Consider the following 23,067-nt stretch of genomic DNA (forward strand, 5'->3'; position numbering starts at 1 on the left):
TCGGGAAGAAAATACTGGCGATTCTTGAGTCGCAGGGTACTAAGCCGTCCGCGCCCCCGAGTGGGGTCGGTCGTGAGAGGTCGAGAGACACCGCTCGCAAGAGTGGTCGGCACGAGTCTCGGGAGAGGTCCCGTTCGGACAAGGAGACTCGTTCTCGACGTACCCGTTCCAGGTCCCGGTCCTCGACGCGTTCGAGACCGTGTGCACCTGTGAGGTCTTCGAGGAAGACATCGACGTCTGAGGCGTCAAGGGCGTCGACAGGCTTTCTCGAGGCTCCGGCTCCGAGGAAGTTGTCAAAGCCGTCGACGCTCAGGTCGTCGAAGGACACGCTCGGGGCTCCAGCTTCGAGGGCTGTGTCGACGCCGCCGATACTGGAGGCGCTGCATCTGACGTCAACGCCGATTTCCTCGACGTCGACGCCGTTCCTCTCGGCGCTGATGCCTGTTCTCTCGACGGCGGCGCCGATTCGCTCGACGCCATCGACGCCTTTCGTGTCGGAGGTACCCCGTGGCACGGGGGAACCCCCTAGGAAGGCTCTGGTTAAGAGCAAGCACTCTCGGGTGCCTTCTTTTCGCCACCTGGAATATATTTCAGAGGCGGATGAGGATTCTGATGGCCTGGTTCCTAGTCAGGTTCCAGATGAAATTGTCTCGGGCCATAGTCAGTTTGACGATTCGAGGCAGTCACTGCATGATGCCAGTGGACTGGACACCTCTCCGGAGGTGGAGTTTTGTAGGCCTGAGCCTGGCTCTCATGCCGATTCCTCGTACCGGCGCCTTATGGCTAGGGTTTCTGAGTACTTGGGGTGGTCTGCTCCCCCAGGGGAGTTTGTGCAGGAAGATCTAACGGACATCCTTGATGTAGGTCCCCCAACTGACCCGGTACCGCTGTTCCATATGGCTTCACAGAGAAGGGTGGCGGCGGCTTGGACTGCTCCGGAGAGTCTCCCGGCGGTGGGCAGATCCTTGTCGCGAAAATACCGTCCAGCCAGTAGCGACCCCTGCTACTTGACCAGGCACCCCACTCCGGAGAGTTTGGTGGTGCAGGCGGCCACGGCCCCGGCAACGCAGGCGTCGTACTCTACCATCCCTCCTGACGACAAACGTTTTGATGGCTGGGCAAAGAAGGTGTTTTCTTCTGGTGGTATGGCACTTCAGGCGGCCAACTCCATTTGTGCCTTGTCTCGTTTCACACACACTCTGTGGAACTGTGTTGCGTTAGCGGCTGAACATATCCCCGAAGGGGACGAACGGGATGGTTTCCTTGCTATGTTCCAGGATGGTAAGGATGCCATGTGTGAGTCCGTTGGATTTAGCTGAATGCGTCAGTAGGTCCATGGCGGCGAGCACCGTGATACGCAGGTTTGCTCCTGATGTGCAGTCCCGGCTCCTCAACATGCCCTTTGACGGTGAACACCTTTTTGGCAGCAAGGCTGACGAGAGCCTTGAGAGGTTGCAGACCTCAAAAGCTGCAGCGAAGTAGTTGGGCGCTGCAGTCTGCCAACCTCCGCCTTTTCGTCCTAGGGGACAGCAGTGGAGGGGTGGTTCCTTTCGCTATTACTCGTCCTTCAGTAAAGCGAGATGAGCTGGCAGTCAAAGAGGCCAATGCAGGGGTACCAGAGGTGGACGACAGGGTACCCGTGGTGCCAAGGCCGCTCGGGCAGTTGCCTCTTTGCCCTCGGGTAACGCTGCAGCCGCTCCCACTCAGTCATGAGGCCATGTCCTATGGTTCGCCGGTTGGGGGAAGGCTGGCACAGCATCTTGTAGAGTGGCAAGCTATTACTTCAGATGTGTGGGTTCTGGAGATCATAACCCGCGGCTACTGTCTTCCCTTTCGGCACAGGCCTCGCGACAATCCACCGGGGAACCTCTCTTTGCAGAGTCCGGATCCGCTCCTTGCGCAGGAAATTCAAGCCCTGCTGGAGAAAGGCGCCATAGAACTGGTGCCTGTAGCGGAGAGGAACAAGGGATGGTATTCCCCTTATTTTTTGATTTCGAAGAAAGACGGGGGATTGAGACCCATCATGGACTTGCGCGGTTTGAACAAACTCCTCAGGAAGGACAAGTTCAAGATGGTTACTCTCTCTCAAGACCTCCAGGCCCTTCAGCTTCAGGACTGGTTGGTGTCACTCGACCTCAAGGATGCTTACTTCCATGTGCCGATCCATCCCAAACACAAGAAGTACCTGAGGTTCGCGGTTGGCGACTCGCACTTTCAGTTTCGGGTCCTGCCATTCGGATTGACCTCCGCCCCGAGGGTTTTCACCAAGCTCATGGTGGTGGTGGCAGCGCATCTCAGGCAAGGGGGGATTCACGTCTACCCCTACCTGGACGATTGGTTGATCAGGGGGAGCTCTCCCGAGCAAGTCCTGGATCATCTGTCCGTCACCTGCCACTCCCTTCACAGGCTGGGCTTCTCCCTCAATTTAAAGAAGTCTCATTTGACGCCAACACAGCGGCTCCAGTACATCGGAGCAGTGCTCGACACTTCCCTGGGGCAGTGTTTTCCTCCCCAGGTGAGGGCTCTTCACATTCAGCAGATGGTGCACAAGTTTCAGCATGCCCAGACGCTCCCAGCGTTCGAGTTCTTGAGGTTGCTCGGCCTCATGGCATTCTGCATTCTTCTGGTGCCAGAGGCTCGCCTGCGGATGAGATCTTTGCATGGGCACTCAAGACGCAATGGTCGCAGTCCTCCGGCAGGATGTCGGACCCGGTTCAGGTGCCGCCCTCGGTCGCCCGGGACCTTCTGTGGTGGGCCGTCGAAGGCAACTTGATGAAGGGGGCTCCATTTTGGCTTCCCTGGCCGGAGGTGACGATCGTGACGGATGCATCCCTCACGGGATGGGGAGCTCATGCCAACGGGCTGACAGTCAGCGGTCGTTGGTCTCCGTCGGAGTCCAGACTCCATATCAATCTGTTGGAGCTGAGGGCTGTCAGGCTAGCCCTGAAGGCTTTTCTGCCGACTGTGCGAGGAAAGAGTGTCCTGATCCTGACGGACAACACAGTGGCCATGCACTACCTCAACAAAAAGGGGGGGCAGGGTCACTTCCTCTGTGCAGGGAGGCGATGCAGCTCGAGTTCTGGGCCATCCAGCAGGAAGTTTCGATCTCGGCAGTTCATCTGGCCGGAGAAGAAAACGTGACGGTGGACGCTCTGAGCAGGCAGAGCGCGATCTCTCACGAGTGGGAGTTGGCTCAGGAGATTCTCCTGGAGATCTTCGCCCTTTGGGGGTCCCCTCAAGTGGATCTCTTCGCCTCCAGTGTCAACCTGAAGTGCGAAAGGTTTTGCTCGCGGGAATTTCCTCCAAAAGGAGCCTTAGGAGACACGTTCGTGGTGGAGTGGTCATTCCCGCTGCTATACGCGTTTCCTCCAGTCCCCGTCATCCGCAAGTGCTGCGGAGGTTACGGAAGTTCGGTTCCCGAATGATCCTCATTGCCCCGGCGTGGGCTCGGAGGACGTGGTACCCGGACCTTCTCGACTTGTCCATCTGCCCTCCACGTCGTCTTCCCTACCGAGACGATCTGCTCTCACGGGAGGGGGGTCAGGTTCTCCATCCAGAGGTCAGATCCCTCAACCTTCACGCTTGGCTTCTGAAAGGTTGAGGTATAAGGATTGGGACCTCCCTGAAGACGTGATGGAGGTGTTGCTTTCGGCCCGAAGGCCAGCAACAAAGTCTCTGTACCGTTGCCGTTGGCGTAAGTTCTGCGACTGGTGCAGAGTTCAGAATGTGGATCCTTTTGCATGTGACATCCCCATGGTTCTGTCCTTTTTACTTTCTTTGGCCCACAGGGGCTTGCAAGTGGGTACCATTAAAGGTTACCTGGCGGCGCTGTCCATCTTTAAGCGCTCGTCTGAAGAGTGTTCTTTCTTTAAAATCCCTTTAATTTCACAGTTTCTGAAAGGGCTCACTAATGTGTTCCCTCCGTCACCTTTCCTGGTGCCCAGTTGGGATTTAAACCTTGTTCTTAAGTTTCTTATGGGTGCTCCGTTTGAGCCTTTACATTCTTGCCCTTTGAGGCTGTTATCTCTGAAAACTGTGTTATTAGTTCCGGTTACTTCCGCTCGCAGAGTGAGTGAGTTACAGGCACTTTCAGTTAAGCCACCCTTCACTGTATTTCACAAGGACAGGGTTGTCCTTAGAGTTCGTCCTTCTTTTCTTCCGAAGGTAGTGACGGAATTTAATTTGGCCCAGAAGGTTGTTCTTCCGGCATTCTATCCACCTCCGCATCCTGGTAAGGAAGAGGAGAGGCTCCATAGGCTTGATCCTAGGAGAGCTTTAAGCTTTTATGTTTCACGCATGTCCCGGGTCAGAGTGGACGAACAACTCTTTATTGGTTACGCTGGAAAGCGTTTGGGGCAAGCTGTGACGAAACAGACTTTGTCTCGCTGGATTATTTTGGCCATCTCGGAGTGTTACCGCTTGGCGGGTAAGGTCCCACCGGCTGGCTTGCGGGCCCATTCTACCAGGGGTGTGGCTGCATCTACTGCCCTGCAGAGGGGTGTTCCTATTCGCAACATCTGTGATGCAGCCACCTGGGCTTCAGTACATACATTTGTACGTCACTATTCCCTCGATTCCATCCGAGGACAGGATCTGGCCTTTGGCAAGGCGGTCCTTTGCTCTGCTATTTGATTGGCTAATCTAAATTTTGATTCTAAATTCTTTCCCTCCGCCTTGCTCTGGTACTGCTTTGGGAGTCTGTCATAGATATGGAATATGTCGGAGGACCCAATCCCCTCGAAGAACAAGTTACTTTCTTACCTGGTAACGTTCTTTCGATGGGATGGTCTGACGACGTATTCCATATCGCTCCCGCCCTGCCTTCCCCGCTGCAGAATTTCTTTTGCGATTGCAGCTTACGTTCCGCAAGGCTGTGGGTCTGACTGGCAGTTGACTAATGTCACACGTTCTGGGGGAAAAAACTACAACTGAGGCTACAGGCGTAGTGCGTCCTACTTATCACATCGGATGACGTCGGACGTCGGAGGAGGTCCTCGACGACGGCGCGTCGACGTCATCGACGCAGGACGCAGACGCCGAAAAAAGTTTCCAAAGCAGCACAGCTGTGGTGATTACATGTCATAGATATGGAATACGTCGTCAGACCATCCCATCGAAAGAACGTTACCAGGTAAGAAAGTAACTTGTTCTTTTGCTACCTTTTTGGGTGCACTACTGTGCTCCCCCTTATTTCTTACCTTATGGTAACATTTTGTGCACTGGTGTGCACAAAATGGCTGGTCATGTTGATTTTCTATACACTGTCTATAGGCTTGAGATGTTTTTGGTAGAGAAACCCTAGCACACTTATATGGACAACACTCCTATTGGTTCCAGAAAGCTTAAACACTTTAATAAATGTTCACAATTAATATTCAAAAGAGGTATTCGCTTAGAGAGAAACAATCAAAGTAGTTGGGTATTGTAATCACAATAATAACATAAACTCCATCGCTCATTAGTGGGAAGCTTTGTAACAATTTCGTACATTCACCATTCAGAAATTGTGCATAAACATGTTCACAATACATGCGATTTAACATTTGTCAGTCTACTCAATGAGGATAGATAAGCCTATATTTATAGGAGTGTTCCCCATCTGCTAGCAACGGGTTTCGGATAGAGGTCCATCTTCAGGCTAACTGTACACTGCCTTCCTACAACAACAACCAATACATTAATTGATACCTATACTTCTCCAATAACTGGCTTCTTAAACTAACAGAGAACTAAAAACTACACTAACCTGTTGTCAACCGTCATAAGTCACACAGGAAAACCAAATAAGAATTCCGTGATTTTTCTAAAAACACAAGCCAAAAAGAACATTTTGAAACCAAGAGATTTTGAATCATAATGCACAGATCAGCTCTGCGCCCTACTTAATGCAGCACTGTATTCCCACAACTTTCTCATAGTCATTGCACGCAAAGTGAAGTACTCATGTACAAAAATCCTTCAACATACTGCAGTAGCTGATAACACCAATTAATATCAACAATCCAAATACAAGAATGCTACAAACATTTTTTGTGTTCCTCACCAGCATCAATACATTAAACGGGTCACATCACTTAAAGGGACTGTTCAATGCTGACAGACCAAGAACGGGGTACTATCTGTCAAAGTAATGTAGATACTCAAAATACATGTATCTTAAACTATAATGCTCAAAAGAACATGCTGCCCCTGGAAGGCCTGAGAAGGAAGGACTATTTTAGTTAGAAGAGAGGGCCATGGGAAACAGGATTTATTTGGGAAATGGGCTTTTTTATACTGAACCCATAGAGCCTATTGTTGGAGAGATTGGAGGTTGGTAGTGCATGAATCTGTTAGGCCCCTCCTACTGCAGCCGTCCGATGAGGTGTATCTGTCAGAACATCTTAGGGTCAAGAAGAAAAAAAAGGCTGTCTCTTTACTTCTCCTGGTCCAAGATGAGTGTTTGGAAGGCTACTGTATATGCTATGCCACTTGCCTAGTGCCGGGAAACGTGGTGCACAAATCTAAGCACCTCTGGTGCATCTCCCTGCTGTGGAAGTTCCTTTTGAGAAGGTAGAAGGTAGTGATTGTTGGCATTGTTGGCCCCCATGCTCTAATTTCCCCTTAAAAGGAAAGAGATGCACATGAGCTGGGTTTTACTGTGCCACTTATACGTTTTCAACTACTTACCATCCACAAACCAATGGTTTATTTGGACGATTCAAAATAATCTTAAAAGGCATGATGAGTGCATTGAAAAAACCCTTGAGCAGGAAGAGGGATCGCCTGTCGCAATGTTTCTTTTGTGCTTATAGAGAAATGCCTCTAGAAGGTATAGGTTTCAATCCCTTCGAGCTTCTCCTTAGTCATCCAGTCAGATGCTCTTTTGCTCTGATGAAGGAAGGATGTGGTACCTTCTCTTCTTCTCCCACATTAAATGTTGTGCGTTATGTACAAGCCGGCAGGAAAGACATGGCACTTAAGATGGCTGTGGCAAACAGCTATCTGAAGGCAAGTTAAGCTCTGCTTAGACATTGGTATAGAAAGAAGGCTTCTCAGATTGATTTTTCTTATGGACATGAAGTACTGATTATGGAGCCTATAAATGTGTCATAGGGAAAATGGACAGGACTTTACAAAGTTGTTTCAGATCTTCATGTGGGGAACTCATTAGTGATCTTGGGCAATCACAAAGAGGCTGCAAAAGCCTTAGACATACATAGATTGAAGGCTTTTATCCCTTGGTTTGACATGGGAGCCCTCCTCGAGGTTTAGGTTTCTGACAGAGGTAAAAGTGTGTATCTCTGCCTGATCTGCTACAATGTACCCCTTCAGATGTCCCAGTGAAAGGGGTAATTCTCTCCCCAAGACAGACCCTACATCAGCAGCTGAGTGCATAATTTGCTTACACAGCTTTCCTTCCAGTTCTCATTCTTCCCTGCGATGACACCTCAGAGTCAACACATTGACACTGTAGATAGTGTACCTGCTAAACACAGGGGCTATATTCCAAAAAGGTATGGCGCAATATAAGGTCTGAGACGAACAGGACATTGGTTTGATTAGAGGTCTCCAATAGTTACTGGTCTAGTGCTGGGATACTGGCATTTAAAGCAGGACTTAAATTGGGACTCTGTGTTGAATATTGGGCTCAGAATATGCTCTGCAAAACAGTTGCCCACCCCCTTCCAAGTACTCATAAGTTAGTGGACAAGCTAGGTGCTGCAAAGTACCTCTGCACATTTAATCTCACTTTGTTTTTTTTTTGCAGTTAACCGACCATGCCAAGGAGAAGACCACATTTTGAACTCCAGAAGGCCTCTATCAGTTCAGGGTGATGCATGTCTGATTGAGCAATTCATCTGCCGCTTTTCAAAGGCTGATGAATTGTTTTTGAATGGGAATAGGTGCCGTTTGTATTGCCTATCTGAATGATATTGGCTTTGTTTAGCTCCACGTGGGTTGAGCACGTTTCCCACGTTAAGAGAGTGGCATGCTCCTCTAAAAGCCAACTTCACTATCAAGGCATTAACATGCCAATTTGGTCAGGGGTCAGTAATTTACCTTGGGTATGAGGTCGGAGGTGATAAGAGTAAAGGCTTTCCAAGACTGGAAGACCCCAGCTGCCCAGACCCAGGTAAAAGCCCTTTTGGGCACCACCAGGCACTATAGAAATGTAATGGATGACTATGGACTATAGAAGCCCTCTTGCTGACATTCCTTCTTCCGAACAACCTGAAAAGGTAGTTTGGACTGAAGTATATCAAAAGGCCTTTCAGAGAATTAAATATACCCTTTGTCAGGTATCTGTCCTGAAGGCACCAGATTATCAGAGATCTTTTACTGTACAACCAAATGCTTCAGAAGCAGGTAGTTGTGTAGTTTGATGAGAAGAGCAGGGATTGCACTATGCTTCATCAGTAGAACGCTTTAGGGCAGAGAATTTAGGTGGCCAACTGTAAAAAAGAAAAAAAGAATTCTTGCAATAATGTTGTCTTTAAAAAGGTTTCGACCCTACTTGTATGCGTCTAACTTTAAATTCTCAACAGACCACATGCTCCTCAAACAGTTGATGAACATGCAGGGGAAGAACCCTACATTGAAATTGTTCAGGTGGTCTGTAGGCATCAGAGCTTTTGACTTCAACAAAGAGCGTTAGCCAGGGACAAAACATTGAGATGCTGATGGTAAGCCCCGTAAGAATACTGGACTGAAACAGGAAATCTATCCACCGATAGATTACATCTCCCTGTCAGAATTCTAAATTGGGGAGGGCAGGTGAGTGTTATGAAGATGTTTTCTTTTTGCAGGTTCTACTCCTTCTTCATTGAGGCCTCAACCCCATATCTTCAGACAGTTGGTGCAATACTGGACTGATTTCTGGAACTATGGTATTTTTCAACCTTGTTTCCTAGCTTAACTTATTTATTTTAGGGGCACTAGTGATTCCATATGGCTAGTAGTACAGGGGAACATTTTCTTACCTTTCGTCTTAATTTTTAGGCATTTGTTGGCACCTTGTTAAGCCCACACAGTCTGGTGGAATTAGTACCTCATTTTAACCAATTCCGGGTGCACTCAAGTGCACCATTTTAGTTTTATCGCATGCCAGCCTTTTGTTCAACACTGCTCAACATGGCTGGCCTCGTCATTCACAGCTTGTCTTTCTGCTTCATTGATATGGTGGCCATCTTCCTCCCATGCAGAGGAAGGAACTGGACATGTATGGTATTCTCTTCACTGGCTCTTGCCAGAGCCTCACAATTTGTTGGGAGCAGGGCAGTTCTCAAAGGGATTGAGGTGAACCTGAGAAGGTTAGTAGGGTATGTGTTTGCCCAACTACTCCGGCTCCCCTGCACCATATCAACGTGCTTGCACTTTGGCCCAACATGTTGCAGCCTGATGACCTCTCTCCGCTTGAATTCCAGTCCTCCACACTTCTTTTTCTCTTTCCAACTTCCACGTAATTTATTTGTTTGATTACCCTAGTTGGACTGTAGCTCTCCTCTCATCCCCTTCCTTTATCATACCATCATGCCTTGGAACAGCTCCTGTTCTCTCCCCCAAATATTTCTCTCTTCATAGTCTCTTTGGGTCTTGGCAATCTTACTCCACCTCTCTACTCATTGCCCCACTTCCTTCACCCCTTTGGGTTTCTCCTTCTCCAGACTTACGTTCAACCTCTTCACACCTTTGGGGCTCTTCCCTTTACACAGTTAATATTGTCGAAACATCTTGTGCTTCTCTTGCCTTCTTCACCCTTTTATGCCCCACTTGTTCCACGCCCAGCATTGTGCTTTCAAATTCTTTGCCCCCAAAGGCACCAAATGTATTGTCCCTCACCCCATTTATAATCTGCTCTATATATTTCCAGTCTTCTTCACCCCCCTAGGTATCTCCTTCATCCCACTGGGCCCAAACTTCCTTCCCTCTTTTTTTTAAATGTTTTTTTTATTTAAACAAGTTTGTTACAATCTTTAAAAAAGAAAATACATTTAGGCCAACGCCAGTGTCGCTACAATCTTTCCGATCACATTTATCACAATTCATCAGTATTTAGCATCATGTATCGCAGTTCATTAGCATTTTTTGCATATTGTCCAGGTAGAAGGTGAGAGCAAAAATCGCTTTCTTGTCATGTCCCGCCATCAGGCGGGTCCACCACTCGTCTGCACCAATTGATGGACGTTGCGCAATCATGTCTCCCAGGTGTTTTGTTCGCATATTTTTCAGGACTGGAAAAAATAAGGTTAGGTGTTTTAAGGTTTCATTCGCTTTTTTACACAACTTGCATTTCCCATCGTCATGGCTTTTTGCCTTCCACCCCAAAGTCCGCTCTTTCGTGTTGAACGGATTTAGCTGAAATTTCATTAATAGAGTTCTATGATGCTTTGAAGGGAATTTTTCCAAGTATTTCGGCAATACGTTGAATCTTCTTGCTTCTACGTCATCGTTTTACATCACTCTATGTGAACGGCGTTGCTCAATGGTGTCAACCCAGTCCTGAGTCCATAGTTTGATTTTCATTGCATTCGGGTTGGTTTGCAAGGTGTGATTATCCGTGTTTAGTTGTTTTAAAATGTTCTCACATTGCTCAAACAATTGTGCCAAGATGGTGTCTTTTTGTGGTCCATTTGTTGTTGCCAGGATCTCAAATTGAGGAAGCGGTATCGCGGATGCCATTTTTCGATACAGATCAAGGGTCATGCCAGATGATTTTTGCATTTAATGAGATTAATCCCAGCCCGTATCAAATGCAGGCTGTCGGGGTCCCCTTGGGCAGCCAGAGGGCATTGCTCCAAAAAATGTTTTCCAAAGAGGGCCATAAGGCTGTTGGACAGCCAAGAGCACATTCTGCTCCATAGGTTAGAGTTGGTACTACCTTTGATTTATAAAATTCGACCACAGGTTTGATTGAGAATTTACTGTATTTCTTGTGTATCCGGGCACCTTGTGCTGCAAGTTGCTTACATGCAGCCTTCGTTTTTTGCACTCATGGAGCATTGTTGATGTTGCTACTTATAACCATGCCTAAGTACACTGCCTGATCGACGCATTTAATTTTTTTTCTTCCACTGATGTTGTTTTGGTGCAGGAACATGTGTTCCTTTCAGAATTTGAAGTATAAGGATCTCGAAATTTGCTGTGTTCACTTTTAGACTATTCTCTTTTACATAGTTCGCCAAGGCAAACAATTTGCGTTGCAAGCCAATCGGAGTGACGTCCAGTAACACTAGATCGTCTGCGTATAGTATCCACCCCACGTGCACCCCATTGATTTGAGGTGGAAATGCACCCATACTTCCCATAGTTTCACTGATGTCCGCAATGACCATGCTTAACAAAAATGAGGCCATGGGCACCCTTGTTTCACGCATCTAAATGGGTGCGGATAGAGTTCCGTCTTGATCTAATCTGACTCTTATGTTGGTGTTTGAATGCAGGGATTTAGTCGCTAGCATCAGACTTGTAGGGCACTTCCGATGTTTTACTTTGGCCCAAAACAATTCCCTGTTTACGGAATCAAAAGCGTGTGCAAGGTCAATAAAGGCTAGATAGATCTTGCTTCCTTGCCTGATCGACTCCATTTTTAGAACGTTGATCAGAAACAGGTTTAGCCCGCAGCCCACGCCTTTTACAAAGCCTGTTTGCCTTCGATCAAATGACATTGGGCCTCATTACGACCCAGGCGGTAAGTTACCGCCTGGGTCGTACCTTTACCACCATGGCGTAAACTATGTTTACGCCATGGTGGTTGGCGGACTTACCGCCCCATTCCGAGGTTGGCGGTAAGTCCCCAATCCCCATTTACCCTTCCCCATTCCCATTTTTGCCCCATAGGGCATAATGGGAGTGGGGAAGGCGTTAATTACGCCACCGTAAATTACGGTGGCGTAATTAACAACAAAGTCCCTTAGCGCCATGGATTTTAACACCTGCTAAAAGCAGGTGTTAAATCCTCCATGGCGCTAAGGGACCTCGGAATCAGGCGGTAAGGGTCGGCGCTGTTTACGCTGCCGTAAACCCCTTACCGCCTGGGTCGTAATGAGGTCCATTGTGTTCTTCGCCCATTGTTGTAATTGCCAATGTAATTGAGTCGCAACATTTTTTCCCAGCACATCAAGAAGTGCAATTTCCCGATAATTTTTCGTTCCAGTTCTCAACCCCTTTTTGAAAATTGGAACGACTATTGCACTCTTCCATGAGTTTGGGATAGCCTGTTGTTTCAGTATAATTTAAAATAATACGATACAAAACATTACCCATGCCTCAGGATTTTCTTTGAGGATTTTGTTGGTTAGCCCGCCTGGCCCCGGTGCTCTTGATGAGCTGATTTTATGTATGTCGGTTAAGATGTCTTCGTATGTCATTACTAAGTCCCAATGTTGCATCAAAGGCAAACTCCGGCGATCTTTTTCTTCTTGATTCTTGTATAGCTCGGTGTAATGTGCTGTCCATTGTTCTTCAGACACCATGTTGCAAAGGAGAGATTTTTGCGGGGCTTAAAGGTCATTGATATTCCTCCAAAATTCTTCCGTTGTTTTTTGTGCCAAGAGAGTGATCATGTGTTCCGCGCTCTTTGTTCCAGTTTGCTTGTATGTGCAATTAGCCAGTTCTTGTACCGCTGTTTGGCTACCTTCCCTCTGCTTTCACTTCCACACACCTCTATGTTTCTCTTGTTGTTGTTGAAGATGGTGGACCCCTTGTCCACCTTCCTCACCTCTCGAGGCCTCAAACTCTTCCTCCATTAATGTCATCCTCAACCACCACCAGAGCTCTCCCACCTTCCTCAGCACTCTATGCACCTCCTTTCTGGTTATCTTCACTCTCTTTGGCCATCACTTGCTCACTCCTTACCGCCTACTCCAGCTCTGTAGGATGTTTCTCTTGGCAGTCTCCTACATCTCCCCTCCTGGGACTTCCAGCCTTCACTAGAGGGACTCCAGTACTGGCTTCAAACACCTGTTTAACGCACTTGTGGTCTCTCTCCTGCCAACTTCTTCACCAAGCACCTTCCTTGTCAGACAGACCTTTTGGGCTTTTCTAAGGCTTTGGCCCCACGGCTCAGCCTTTCCCTGGTGAAAGGGCAGTTGGGGGTACACTTTCGCTCACCCCACTTCCATCAAAGGGGACCCCACTCCAAAAAGACTCAGACGGTTGGTCAAGTCATCCATTTATTCGATTTCAGCATCCGTGAATAGGCATGACTTCCTGCACATTCAAAAGACTGTGCAGGAGTGAGCTGATAAGTATTAGGTCTGCATGGTTTATATACATGTTCAAATATCATTGGTTCCAATCTCTTAGCACGTGCACAAAGAGGGAGTTTACATAAGCATAGCAGTTAGTCACGTAATCTTCCTCCCCATCCCTCCTTTGTACAGAAGAGTTCCTCGTAAACACACTCCTGGGGTGATCTGATAAGCCTAAAACTGCACAGTCCTTACGCCTTTCTCTGCATCTCAGGGGCACTCTTCGGGAATTTCCATGTGTTGTTCATGACTATCGTGTATCTGTCGTGCCAGGCCTTTACCACCCTCTGCCCTTCCCTTCTTCTTGGAATTTGCCCTCTGATTAACAAGAAAACAAACTTTGCAACACTGCCTAGTCGCACGTAATCACCCTTTTCTACTCTGAGGCTCTACAGGATTCATCTAGCTACAACAGGTGCAAGACCTTACTAATTTTTCTATCCCCACACAGTCAGGTGTGCTAGTTGTCAGAGGGATTGGTACTCTGGCTACAACCCATGGGATGGCTTACTGCCCCAATGTGGGACTCGTGTTTGGCTTGTCCCTCCACCTGGGCTTCTCTCTGCCTCCCAAATGACTGCCCCTGCCATCCATCATCTCTATGGGGAAAGGAAACTCAGTCTAAGTTTCTTCAGGCAGCTGGTGTAGGGATTGGCTAGTAGGGCTAACACCTGAGTATGGTCTACAGTTCCATTGTGGAATTTGGGACTGGCTAGTCCCTCTTCTTGGGTTGTCCTCCCTCTGGCTGTCATAATCATGCCCTAATCTTGCCTCCAGGATGGAGCGCATGAGCCTATTTGTTCCTAACTGTATGTGAGTGGAGACCTTAACCAATGTATGGCTGGTTAGCTATTGAGTTTCCATTCCTCATTCAGGGACCTATCTTTCCTCCCGTAGGTTCAGATGGAATTCCTGCAGCCGTGTGAGTGGGGTCCCAGTATGCAGGTGTTGTCAGTTCTGTGGAACCTCTGTTCCCCACCTCCCTTAACAGGGGTTGGGGGTAGTGACTGTGAAGTACTGTGCATTGAGATTGGGGGAAACTTTATTTTGCTTATCCCATATGATCTCTGCTTCCCAGGTGTAGGCGCGGCATCACTTAGCTGTGTGGGACTGCCCCCTGCCCTGAGATGGGGACTATGTAGGGGTGGGAAGGGGCCTCTCTGCATCCCCCTTGGTGATCCCCTAGATGTCCTTAGAGCAAGACAGGGCGAATTTGTCACACCTGGGGCCATTTGTTAAAGTTTTTTTCAAAATAAGGCCCATTCTTGTACACATCACTCCACTATCACTTAGTGAAGACCATAGACCTCTTCCTCTCAAAAACTGTGATACTGTGAAGTGTCTGGGGCTTTGAATAGAGGTTGTCCAAATATGGATCAAGTAACCACTTAATGGCAGCTGTATATCACAGGGGCAGATGCAGTTGTCCTGATATCAGAAGGTTTCGTAGATGCACACAGAAATGTGATGTCTACAGACCTTCGCCTCCAACAGTTTAACAGGCTATTCTGTTGATCTAATATCGCAGCAAGACTCAGTAATCGGTGCACCACTTAACTGTATCATTTTTAGAGATGTGGGCAGAGCAATGCAGGCTTTGTACACATGTTTTAAACTGTACTGATAGCCAGATTATTGGATTGCTTTGTTTGCAAAATTGTCCGCTACAATTGAGCCATGTATTTCACTGGTAGGCATCATATTTGGAGAACAACTTCATTGGGGAATCCCCAAAGACCGAGTCAATAGGCCTGTGGCCTTCAGGCGTATTCTGTTAGCAAGATTGGGGAACCCAAGAGTGTGGAAGGATAAAAACCCTTAATTAGTAGGACATTAGTATAGGAAGTCCATAGAGGTACTTATTGCCGAATGGAGATCTTTGCTCCAACAGGGGCTGTACTAAAAACGTTACTTTGATTCGGGGCCCATTGGAGAGATATGTTGTCAAATGTAAGTAATGAGGTTGCATTTTATGATGTGTGTTGCACTTTACTTCTGTACTTTTCCATGTACGGTGTCTTTTTTCTGTTTTTCAATGTCTAAAACTAAAGGAAGATAACTACATCACCAAAGGTTACCATTCACATGCTTGCTAGCAACCGCACCTTCTATCTGCAATGTCTATATTTACTAAAGAAAATGATTGGGTTTGTTTATTTATGTATGTGCACAGATGTCTCCTCCGCTTTATAATGTTTTAAAATACATGTTTTTAAAAGAGAATGAAAAAAGAGTGTTCTGGGCTGGGGTACCCCTGATCCCTACAACATGTGTCTCTGGTCATATAGTTAAATTGATTTATAGTTGAATTGCTAAGCATGAACGGTCTCGTGTTTTTTAAAAAAAAGAAATTTATTCGGGTTTTGAAAAGGTTCATAAACATTACAGGAACATTGTCAGGGGCATATTAGATTGAATTACTTACTGTTTCATTTCCCCCCTCCCGCAACTCCCAAATGCATAGAACACATCAACATTTTCCCCCTCCCCAAACTCCCCACCTTTGAACAGTGCGCTCTTGCATCTCTTTACAATGCGTCGAAATCTCAAGTTCGTAGTCTGTGTTCAATTTCAAACTTTAGTGGTAAACCATAAGTGTGGCCCCCTGTTTTAGGCACAGTTCAAAACTTACATTGGTCTCCTCAGGTGAAGCTGTTGCCCAAGTGCTTCTTCGAGTTCTGTAATTGTTAGAAAAGTGCCCTCTCTACATAGCTGACCCACCCTCTCCAGTCCAGCTTCAAAACAGGGCTGGAATCTTTCATGATTGGGGATTTCATCTCTAACCCCTGGTGCCCAGATGTGACTTAAAGGGGACGGCCATGTAGTAATTCCCTGCGTGTTGGCCCCTTCCCTCCATATGTGCCATATGGTCCCCATTATAGTGTGATTTATTGTTCTTCGTGTTAGTTTATTTCGCGGGACTCATAACCATTCAGCAAGGGCGACTGGGGACAGGTGGGAATTATCCATGTCTATCCATTGGAGCCCTGTCTGTTTCCTGATGTGGGGGCCAGAGTTCTCAACTCTAAAGCTTCATAGTATTTGTTGAGATCAATACCTCCCATGTCTTTGGGTAATGTCAAGGTCTCGTAGGCTATCCTAGTCTTCTTCCCCTGCCACAGAAACTTTAGTATTGCCCTCTTTGCTTCGCTGAAAAAAGCATCCGGCATCCGGATCGGAAGCATCTGAAAGGGGTAAAGGAATCTAGGAAGACACACCATCTTTACGGCATTCAGCCTCCCTAGCCAGGACATTGTTAGTTCATCCCGCTTTGTTAGGTCTGCACGGAGACTCGCAATAAGGGAGGGGAAGTTGGCTTCATACAATGAGTTTAAGTCCCTGGTGATATTTATCCCCAAGTATCGAAGCGTGTCACCCCAGGTTGTTAGTCCCAGATGGGAGAATCTTTCAGCGTCACCCTGTGAGGGTTCTCGTACAGACTCTGTTTTTGTGTATCTATTAAAAGAAATTGGAAAATGGCTTCCGAGATATGGACATAGCATTCGTCCTGGTGTGTCCTCAATAATAGGCACACTACATTTCTGATGCATGTTTTCGGGCATCCTTTTCTCTGTATGTTTTTTTTTTCATATGTACTTCTTATAGATTTGCAGTTGCTGAGATAACTAGACGTATTATATACGCTAAGAGGTTCACGATAATATGTATATAAACTCATTCATCCTTTTAGGGGTCATCCTACTTGTAAATTCATGAGACCCCATAGACACCCCTACTCCCATTTCACCTTCCTCACTACTTAGAGGGTGTTGTGACTCACACTGCTACTTTTCACCGTAGTGTTGTTGTCTCCGTGCTGACGATAGAAGGGACTGACTGCAGTCTGCTTGAGCTGGGGCAGCTGGCCAGTAACACAGGAGGAAAGGTAAGACATTTGCACTTGTCCAGCAAACACTGAAACCCAAGGTCAGAACGTGGACCTGTCCATGACTGACCCAAAAGAAGGACAATACATTTTTGGTGGGGGAGGAAGGTGCTTAGTGGACAGGAAGCAGCAGCATGGAATCTGATATTGTGTGTGTGTGTGTGTGTGTGTTTTGTGGCACCTTACCCACAGGTGAACATTGTGCCTCCTCTGGAGCTGTCCAGCGAGTTTCAGTCCATCTTGGAGGATGAAGTCATTGCCACCAATGTCAAGTTGAAGATCTTTTTGCCGCCTTCAATGTAAGTAAGGCAATATGGGTGTGGGGGATGTGGTGTTGCACCAAATGTAAATGGTATTATCTGGTAGACTGAAGCCTCTGAAAGGCTGGTGAGGCTGGGCGAGAAGCTGTTATCTCCCTGGCATAGTGGCTCACTCATCCTAAATCCCACCAGCCTTCCAGGGGCACTAGCATGTCTGTTTTAGCACTGGCTATTCATACTGGCTTGTATGGCACTGCATGGGCGGTAGGAAAGAATGGGGGAAATGCCTGATTGAGGAGTGATGCTGATGATGCGAGGTCTTTGTACCTCACTGTGAGTTTCCCCATTAATGCTGTTCTTTCTCCCTATTGAGAAGGTCCCACAGTGATTGACCCTGTCTTCTCTTCCCTCTGAAGGTTTTTTCTTTATGAGGAGCATACACTTCCCACTCTGGAGCATCCAATCGGTAGCGCCACCAAGGACACCGGAATAACGTTTGAGTTCAATGCCCATGAGTCCAAGTATCGAGGTGAGTGAAGGGGAATGAGAGAACACCCGAGGCAAGGGTTGGGTGATTTGCTGTCAGGTAGCAGCTCTTTAGAAGGGGGTATTGGTGCATTTTATGGGAGTGTGTATCTGGTATTGTATCCTTTGTACAGACGGGTTAAGTCCCTGTTGAACTGAATCCTGCAAGTCCATCTTGAAATTCTTGGCCTCCCTCTCATATGCACGGAGGGGTGAGGGGCATATGAGCTGAGTCCCAAGGTCCTCCCCCCTGTGTACTGGGTAGTGTATTGTGAGGTTATTTCATGAACTGTTTTCTCCTTGGAACCCCTTGTCTTCTCTTCTGTGGGACAGGGGCTGCTGACACGATTTAGCGGTATGTATTCCGGGGGTAGCCACGAGAACGATTTTCCTATGTGTAGTTGTGGCATGAATTTAGGAGATGACTCCCTGGAGTAGTTTCCTGCCGAGCCCACACAACACACCCTCTCAAATGGACAGGAGGGGCTGGGAAGGTGCAGGCACTCCCTGGAGCTAGTTAGCTTCGATTTCTCTGGCCATGACTTATTTGTGCTTTAATGGGGCAAGATTCTGGAGGGGATTCCCTTTGTGAATTCCTTTAGGACACCCCAGGCCCTTTTGCTTATATGCAGGCTATCCTGAGTGTGTCTCTGTGTCTTCGGCGGCATGCATTGTTGTCGCAGAGCTTGCTATGTTTGTGGCAGTGCCTTTCACTTCCCAGCTCTCCCTTCTCTGTCTCTTGCTACTTTAACTGCAGAGGTGTTGCGGTACTCTGAACTCCCGTTCCAGGCGCAGCTCACGTTTATGCTACCAGATGGACAGCCTGCCATCCGAATACTAAGCGAGAAGAAGCCAGTGACCAATGACAGGTGCCACTCTTCCGCCTTCACTACCGCTTAGCCAATGGCCATACTTGCACAACTCTCAGCATGCACACATCGCTGAATTGATTTGCACCCTTCCTTTGGAGATTTCTTGGCACTCACTTGTTCTGGCATGACGGTCAGCTGCAGCACTCAGCTAAGGAGGAGTGGTTTGTAGGTTCTCACCCCTGTCTCTGGTTCTAGCTCTGCTGCAGAGGATGCTATTGACGTGGGTGTACTCCAGATGCACAGCGCTCAGGTGAGCGCTCGCCTCGCCATGGAAGGACGTGTGGAGGAGGCCAGGAGCCTGGCTCTGGCACAGAAAGAGCTAATTGGACGAGTCATGTGAGTGCTGGTTCAGTGGGGAACTTTTAAAGCTGGCGGGACATCCATGCTCCTGTCTGTGTGTGGTTTGAGCAGAATTCTTCAGGGACCGAGGGCATTGACTAATAGAACTTGAGTGTTCATGCTGGGGCTAGAAGCGTATTGCTGCCATTTTCTGGCTGGTTCCCATTGATAAGAACTCAGGTGCTAGCTTGTTGAGTGTAGGCTACATGCCATTGTGTGTTCCCTTCTGGACAGGTACCAGGGTGACAGACCCTCAAAAGTATTTTTTGGACAAGTGTGTCTCCTGGTGTAAACAAAAAAACAAAATGGCAGAGGTGTTCCGCTTAGTGCCACAACTAGGATATTATGGCCACCCTCAATGAAGTCCTCCTAATGGTCTGGCATGGGGGTCAGGTAGAAGACACCATTGATTCCTTCCTATGTAACTGGTAACGTTCAAATATTCCCAGGGCTCATTGACATACTCTCTATGTGGTATATTTTCAAGACAATGGTGTCTCGTGTCTATTTGAGACACGTCTAGCGTGGGTTACCACAATCTGAGCAACTCAGTTGGCGTTGGGCCAGACAACTCCAAAGGATTCTCATATTAGTGCTCTTTTGGATTAGAAGACCTGGGCATTCGTACATCTATGCTAAAATCAAGTTTATAAGCTCTGTACTTGTGAGTTCCCTGTCTGCCCTTGCATTCCCTCTTAACTTTGTTGAAACTCGTGCCTTCCATCCTTCTTCATTTTGATACAAATACATTTTTGTTCCTTTAAAAAAAACAAAATATGACTTTTCTTTCCCAGGAGTAGCCACAATGGTGATATCAGGGACACTGAGTATGAGGAGTGGGAAAATGCAATGTCACCTATCTATGAGGACTTGCACGCCTACAGGAAGCAGGTAAAACACACGTGTCAAGCATTTGGTCAAGCATGGGTAATCATTTAGAGATTATTTAATTTTTCCTTTGAGAACCTAAACATTTTCACAATGCTGAATCTCAGGCACATAGTGGGGTCAATCGTGGCACTGATGCTCCAAGAACTCATGTTGTCCACCTCCAATAGTAACGGAGCAAGTGTCTTCTTTCCCAATAGATAAAAAAACTACATTGACGATATAGCCAGGGTCTCACCGGTTGAGCAGGTGGTGTCACCTCTTGACTGTTCCTTTTCTTTCGTCCTGGCGCCTTTCAGCTTACCTCATAGTCGCTGGGTGACTTGGCCCTCATTCCGAGTTAGGACTACATCATGGAGTAAATAGCTCCATGGTTGGCAACCATGGAGCTATTTACTCCATGGAATACCGGCATGGTGAATGGAGTAATTTCCGGTCCATTCCAAGGTTGGATGGACCAGTAATTCCCCATTCACCATAGCCCTTCCCCATCCCCATTTCTGCCCCCATAGGGCTCAATGGGAATGGGGAAGGAGGTAATTACGGCACCGTAAATTACGGTGCCGTAATTTACTCCAAGGTCACTTTGCGGGTCCCGTAATTTACTCCTGCTAAAAGCAGGAGGTAAAGAGGGACCCGCAAAGGGAACTCGGAATACGGAGGTAAGGGATAACTGCCATCGGTGCCCTTACAGGCGCCGGTAATCCCTTACCTCCAACCTCGGAATGACCCCCAAGGTCTTTCCCTACCTGCCGCCACAGTGTCACCTGATGAGACAGGTAAGAACAACTAGGGCGGATGGGAGGAACAGACCCCAAAACAGAAAAAGCCAGGTAGGCAGAAAAAAAACCTCCAAAGTATAAGGCTGGATGGTAATAGCTGGAAGAACTCCAAGGAAATAGAAATCCAGATGGCAATCCACAAGACAGGATCAGGAGAAATAACTGGCAGAAAAGGCAGCAAGAATGTAGGCAAGCAGGATCGGGGCGGACAAGGAAGACAAAACGAGGAAGGGCAATGCAAGAACTGGAGAAGGTAGAGAGGAGGAAAGGCTGGAGAAAGAGAGAACAATAACAGTGTTGTACCCATAGAGGAAGGGTTGCAACGTGCAATCTCTGCAGAATAAATGCTGTGAGGATGACGCAAGTGCCATCTTGGAAAAAGACTAGACGACAGCTAAGAGAGACGGTCTAGTGTGCTGTTACATCTACCTCCTAAGACACTAGCGATTTCACAACGACTATCGTGTAGTCATGACACATGGTTCGCTACTCATAAACCTTCTCCATAGGCTAAAAGAGGGGTTCTCCCTGCCTGCTAACTGACTTCTTCTTCTCAATATCACTGCATGCATAGACCCGCCAACAGTTAGTTAAACTGGTAGGCCTCTAGCTCAAGGATTCAGTATACTGTGGAGCTGGCCTCTCATAGTCCATGGGTGCTATTATAGTGTTTGTCATCCACTCCATCATGGGCACTAAGTGTTAAGTTGTCCTTTTCATTTATGTTTGCCTACAGGTTCACCACCTCTCCCCACCCTCTTATGCCTCCCTGCGTGCCTAAATTGAGGTATATGTAGTGCTGGTAAGATGGCACAGTGGGTTAAACTCTTGTTCATGTGATCTGTATTTGGTCTGCGGGTCACAGGTTCAAATCCTGGCAAGGCCAACTCAGCCTTTCATCCTTCTGAGGTCGATAAATGAGTACCAATTTCGATCGGGTTATACTAGTAATGTATGTAAATATGTCCTATGTAAACCACTTTAGATTAAAGAGCCATATAAAAAAACGTATTATTATTTTGTGGCCCTCTTTACATATTTGTCTGTGGATGTGGAAAGATCAGATCTGCAGCATACTGTATGTTTGAACCTTGCTTCAAAGTCTGCCTTCGGACAAAAAGGCTTTGGAGATCTGCCACCACCCGTTTGCTGCTTCTCAGGTGCCTTCAGTAGACCTTATTCTGCATACATGTGTGGCTGTGCCATAGCAGGAAGAGCCTATGTGTTAAACGTTTTGCTGCCATGATAGACACACACATGTAAAACAATCATGGCTACAGCACCGCCCTTTAAGGAGTCTCAATAAGACATGGGGAGTCAAATTCTGAAACTTTGTGTTGATTAAACCTATCGCCACTGGTATATCCAGTTGACTATGCACAATCAAACAAATTAAGGTGACTATACTTGTGCGATGAATCGCACATATCACTGAACGTAGAGCGATGTCTTTGACAGTGCGTCTGCCCTGGAAACAGTCACTTGACTGGCACTGCAGCCTCTTAAATAGACATGCAGGGAAAAGAAGGCACGGTCATCAACCTCCGTAACAGGGCGTGCTGAATGGCCAGAGAAAACCAGAGAAATTAGGTCAACAACATTAGACTATGCCAAAGTCCAGTGCTGACCTAGTGGAGACTGAGGAAGAGGGGAGATTAAGCATAACTATGCAAGAAGCCCTGATGGCTAGAAAATGTATGTGGCAAGGAAGACCTGAAGTCACTACTCAGAGCCAAATCCAAGAAGATGACATGCTTTGACCAGAAAACTGAAAGAGCCATGCAGAATGAGAGGCAGAGCGCGGGTGAGAGGGAAGGCCCACAGACATTCTTCCTAAGACTGAGGTGAAGAGAAGGGAGGAAGTCAAAAGCAAGAGGGGGAAAGACCCCATGAGCAAAGGTGCACAGCTAAACATGGAAAGTGTGGTCTGGAGCTCTTTGGAGGACAGGGAGAACACATAAGTCAATTTAATGTCAGTCAGTCAAACAACTTTATTCGGCCCGAAAGGACCATCAAAGTACATCCTACAAGACAATTCTAAAAACAAAAATACAATTCTGATGTAAAATTACAAAAAGTCCACAAAAAGTATAAGAAAGAAATCAGGGCAATTCAAACAAGCCATCCCCTCCATAGGAGACCCTAAACAGTTCTTTGGGCCGGTAGTCAGGTCCCACCAACCCCTTGCTTCAACCAGTTCCCATGGCACCTCGGGCCCAAGGTTGTCAAATTTGCCCCTGTAAGGGGACAATTACTAGAGAAGACCCCAGAATTTGCTACGGC

General features: G+C 47.3%; 1 protein-coding gene across 9 annotated transcripts in view; it reads left to right on the top strand.

Annotated features, from left to right (window-relative positions):
- The window catches only part of LOC138453236 (circularly permutated Ras protein 1-like), a 332,082-nt gene that overhangs the window by 303,483 nt on the left and 5,532 nt on the right, over positions 1 to 23,067 (top strand). For all 9 annotated transcript variants that reach the window (XM_069605933.1, XM_069605940.1, XM_069605959.1 and 6 more), the window contains 6 exons: positions 17,034 to 17,118; positions 17,311 to 17,417; positions 17,795 to 17,907; positions 18,661 to 18,772; positions 18,971 to 19,111; positions 19,909 to 20,005. In XM_069605933.1, coding sequence (XP_069462034.1) covers positions 17,034 to 17,118; positions 17,311 to 17,417; positions 17,795 to 17,907; positions 18,661 to 18,772; positions 18,971 to 19,111; positions 19,909 to 20,005 — 655 coding nt within the window. The remainder of the gene's footprint in view (positions 1 to 17,033; positions 17,119 to 17,310; positions 17,418 to 17,794; positions 17,908 to 18,660; positions 18,773 to 18,970; positions 19,112 to 19,908; positions 20,006 to 23,067) is intronic.

This window comes from Ambystoma mexicanum, chromosome 1p (assembly GCF_040938575.1).
Source record: "Ambystoma mexicanum isolate Mex_15411 chromosome 1p, UKY_AmexF1_1, whole genome shotgun sequence".
Lineage (NCBI taxonomy): Eukaryota > Metazoa > Chordata > Amphibia > Caudata > Ambystomatidae > Ambystoma > Ambystoma mexicanum.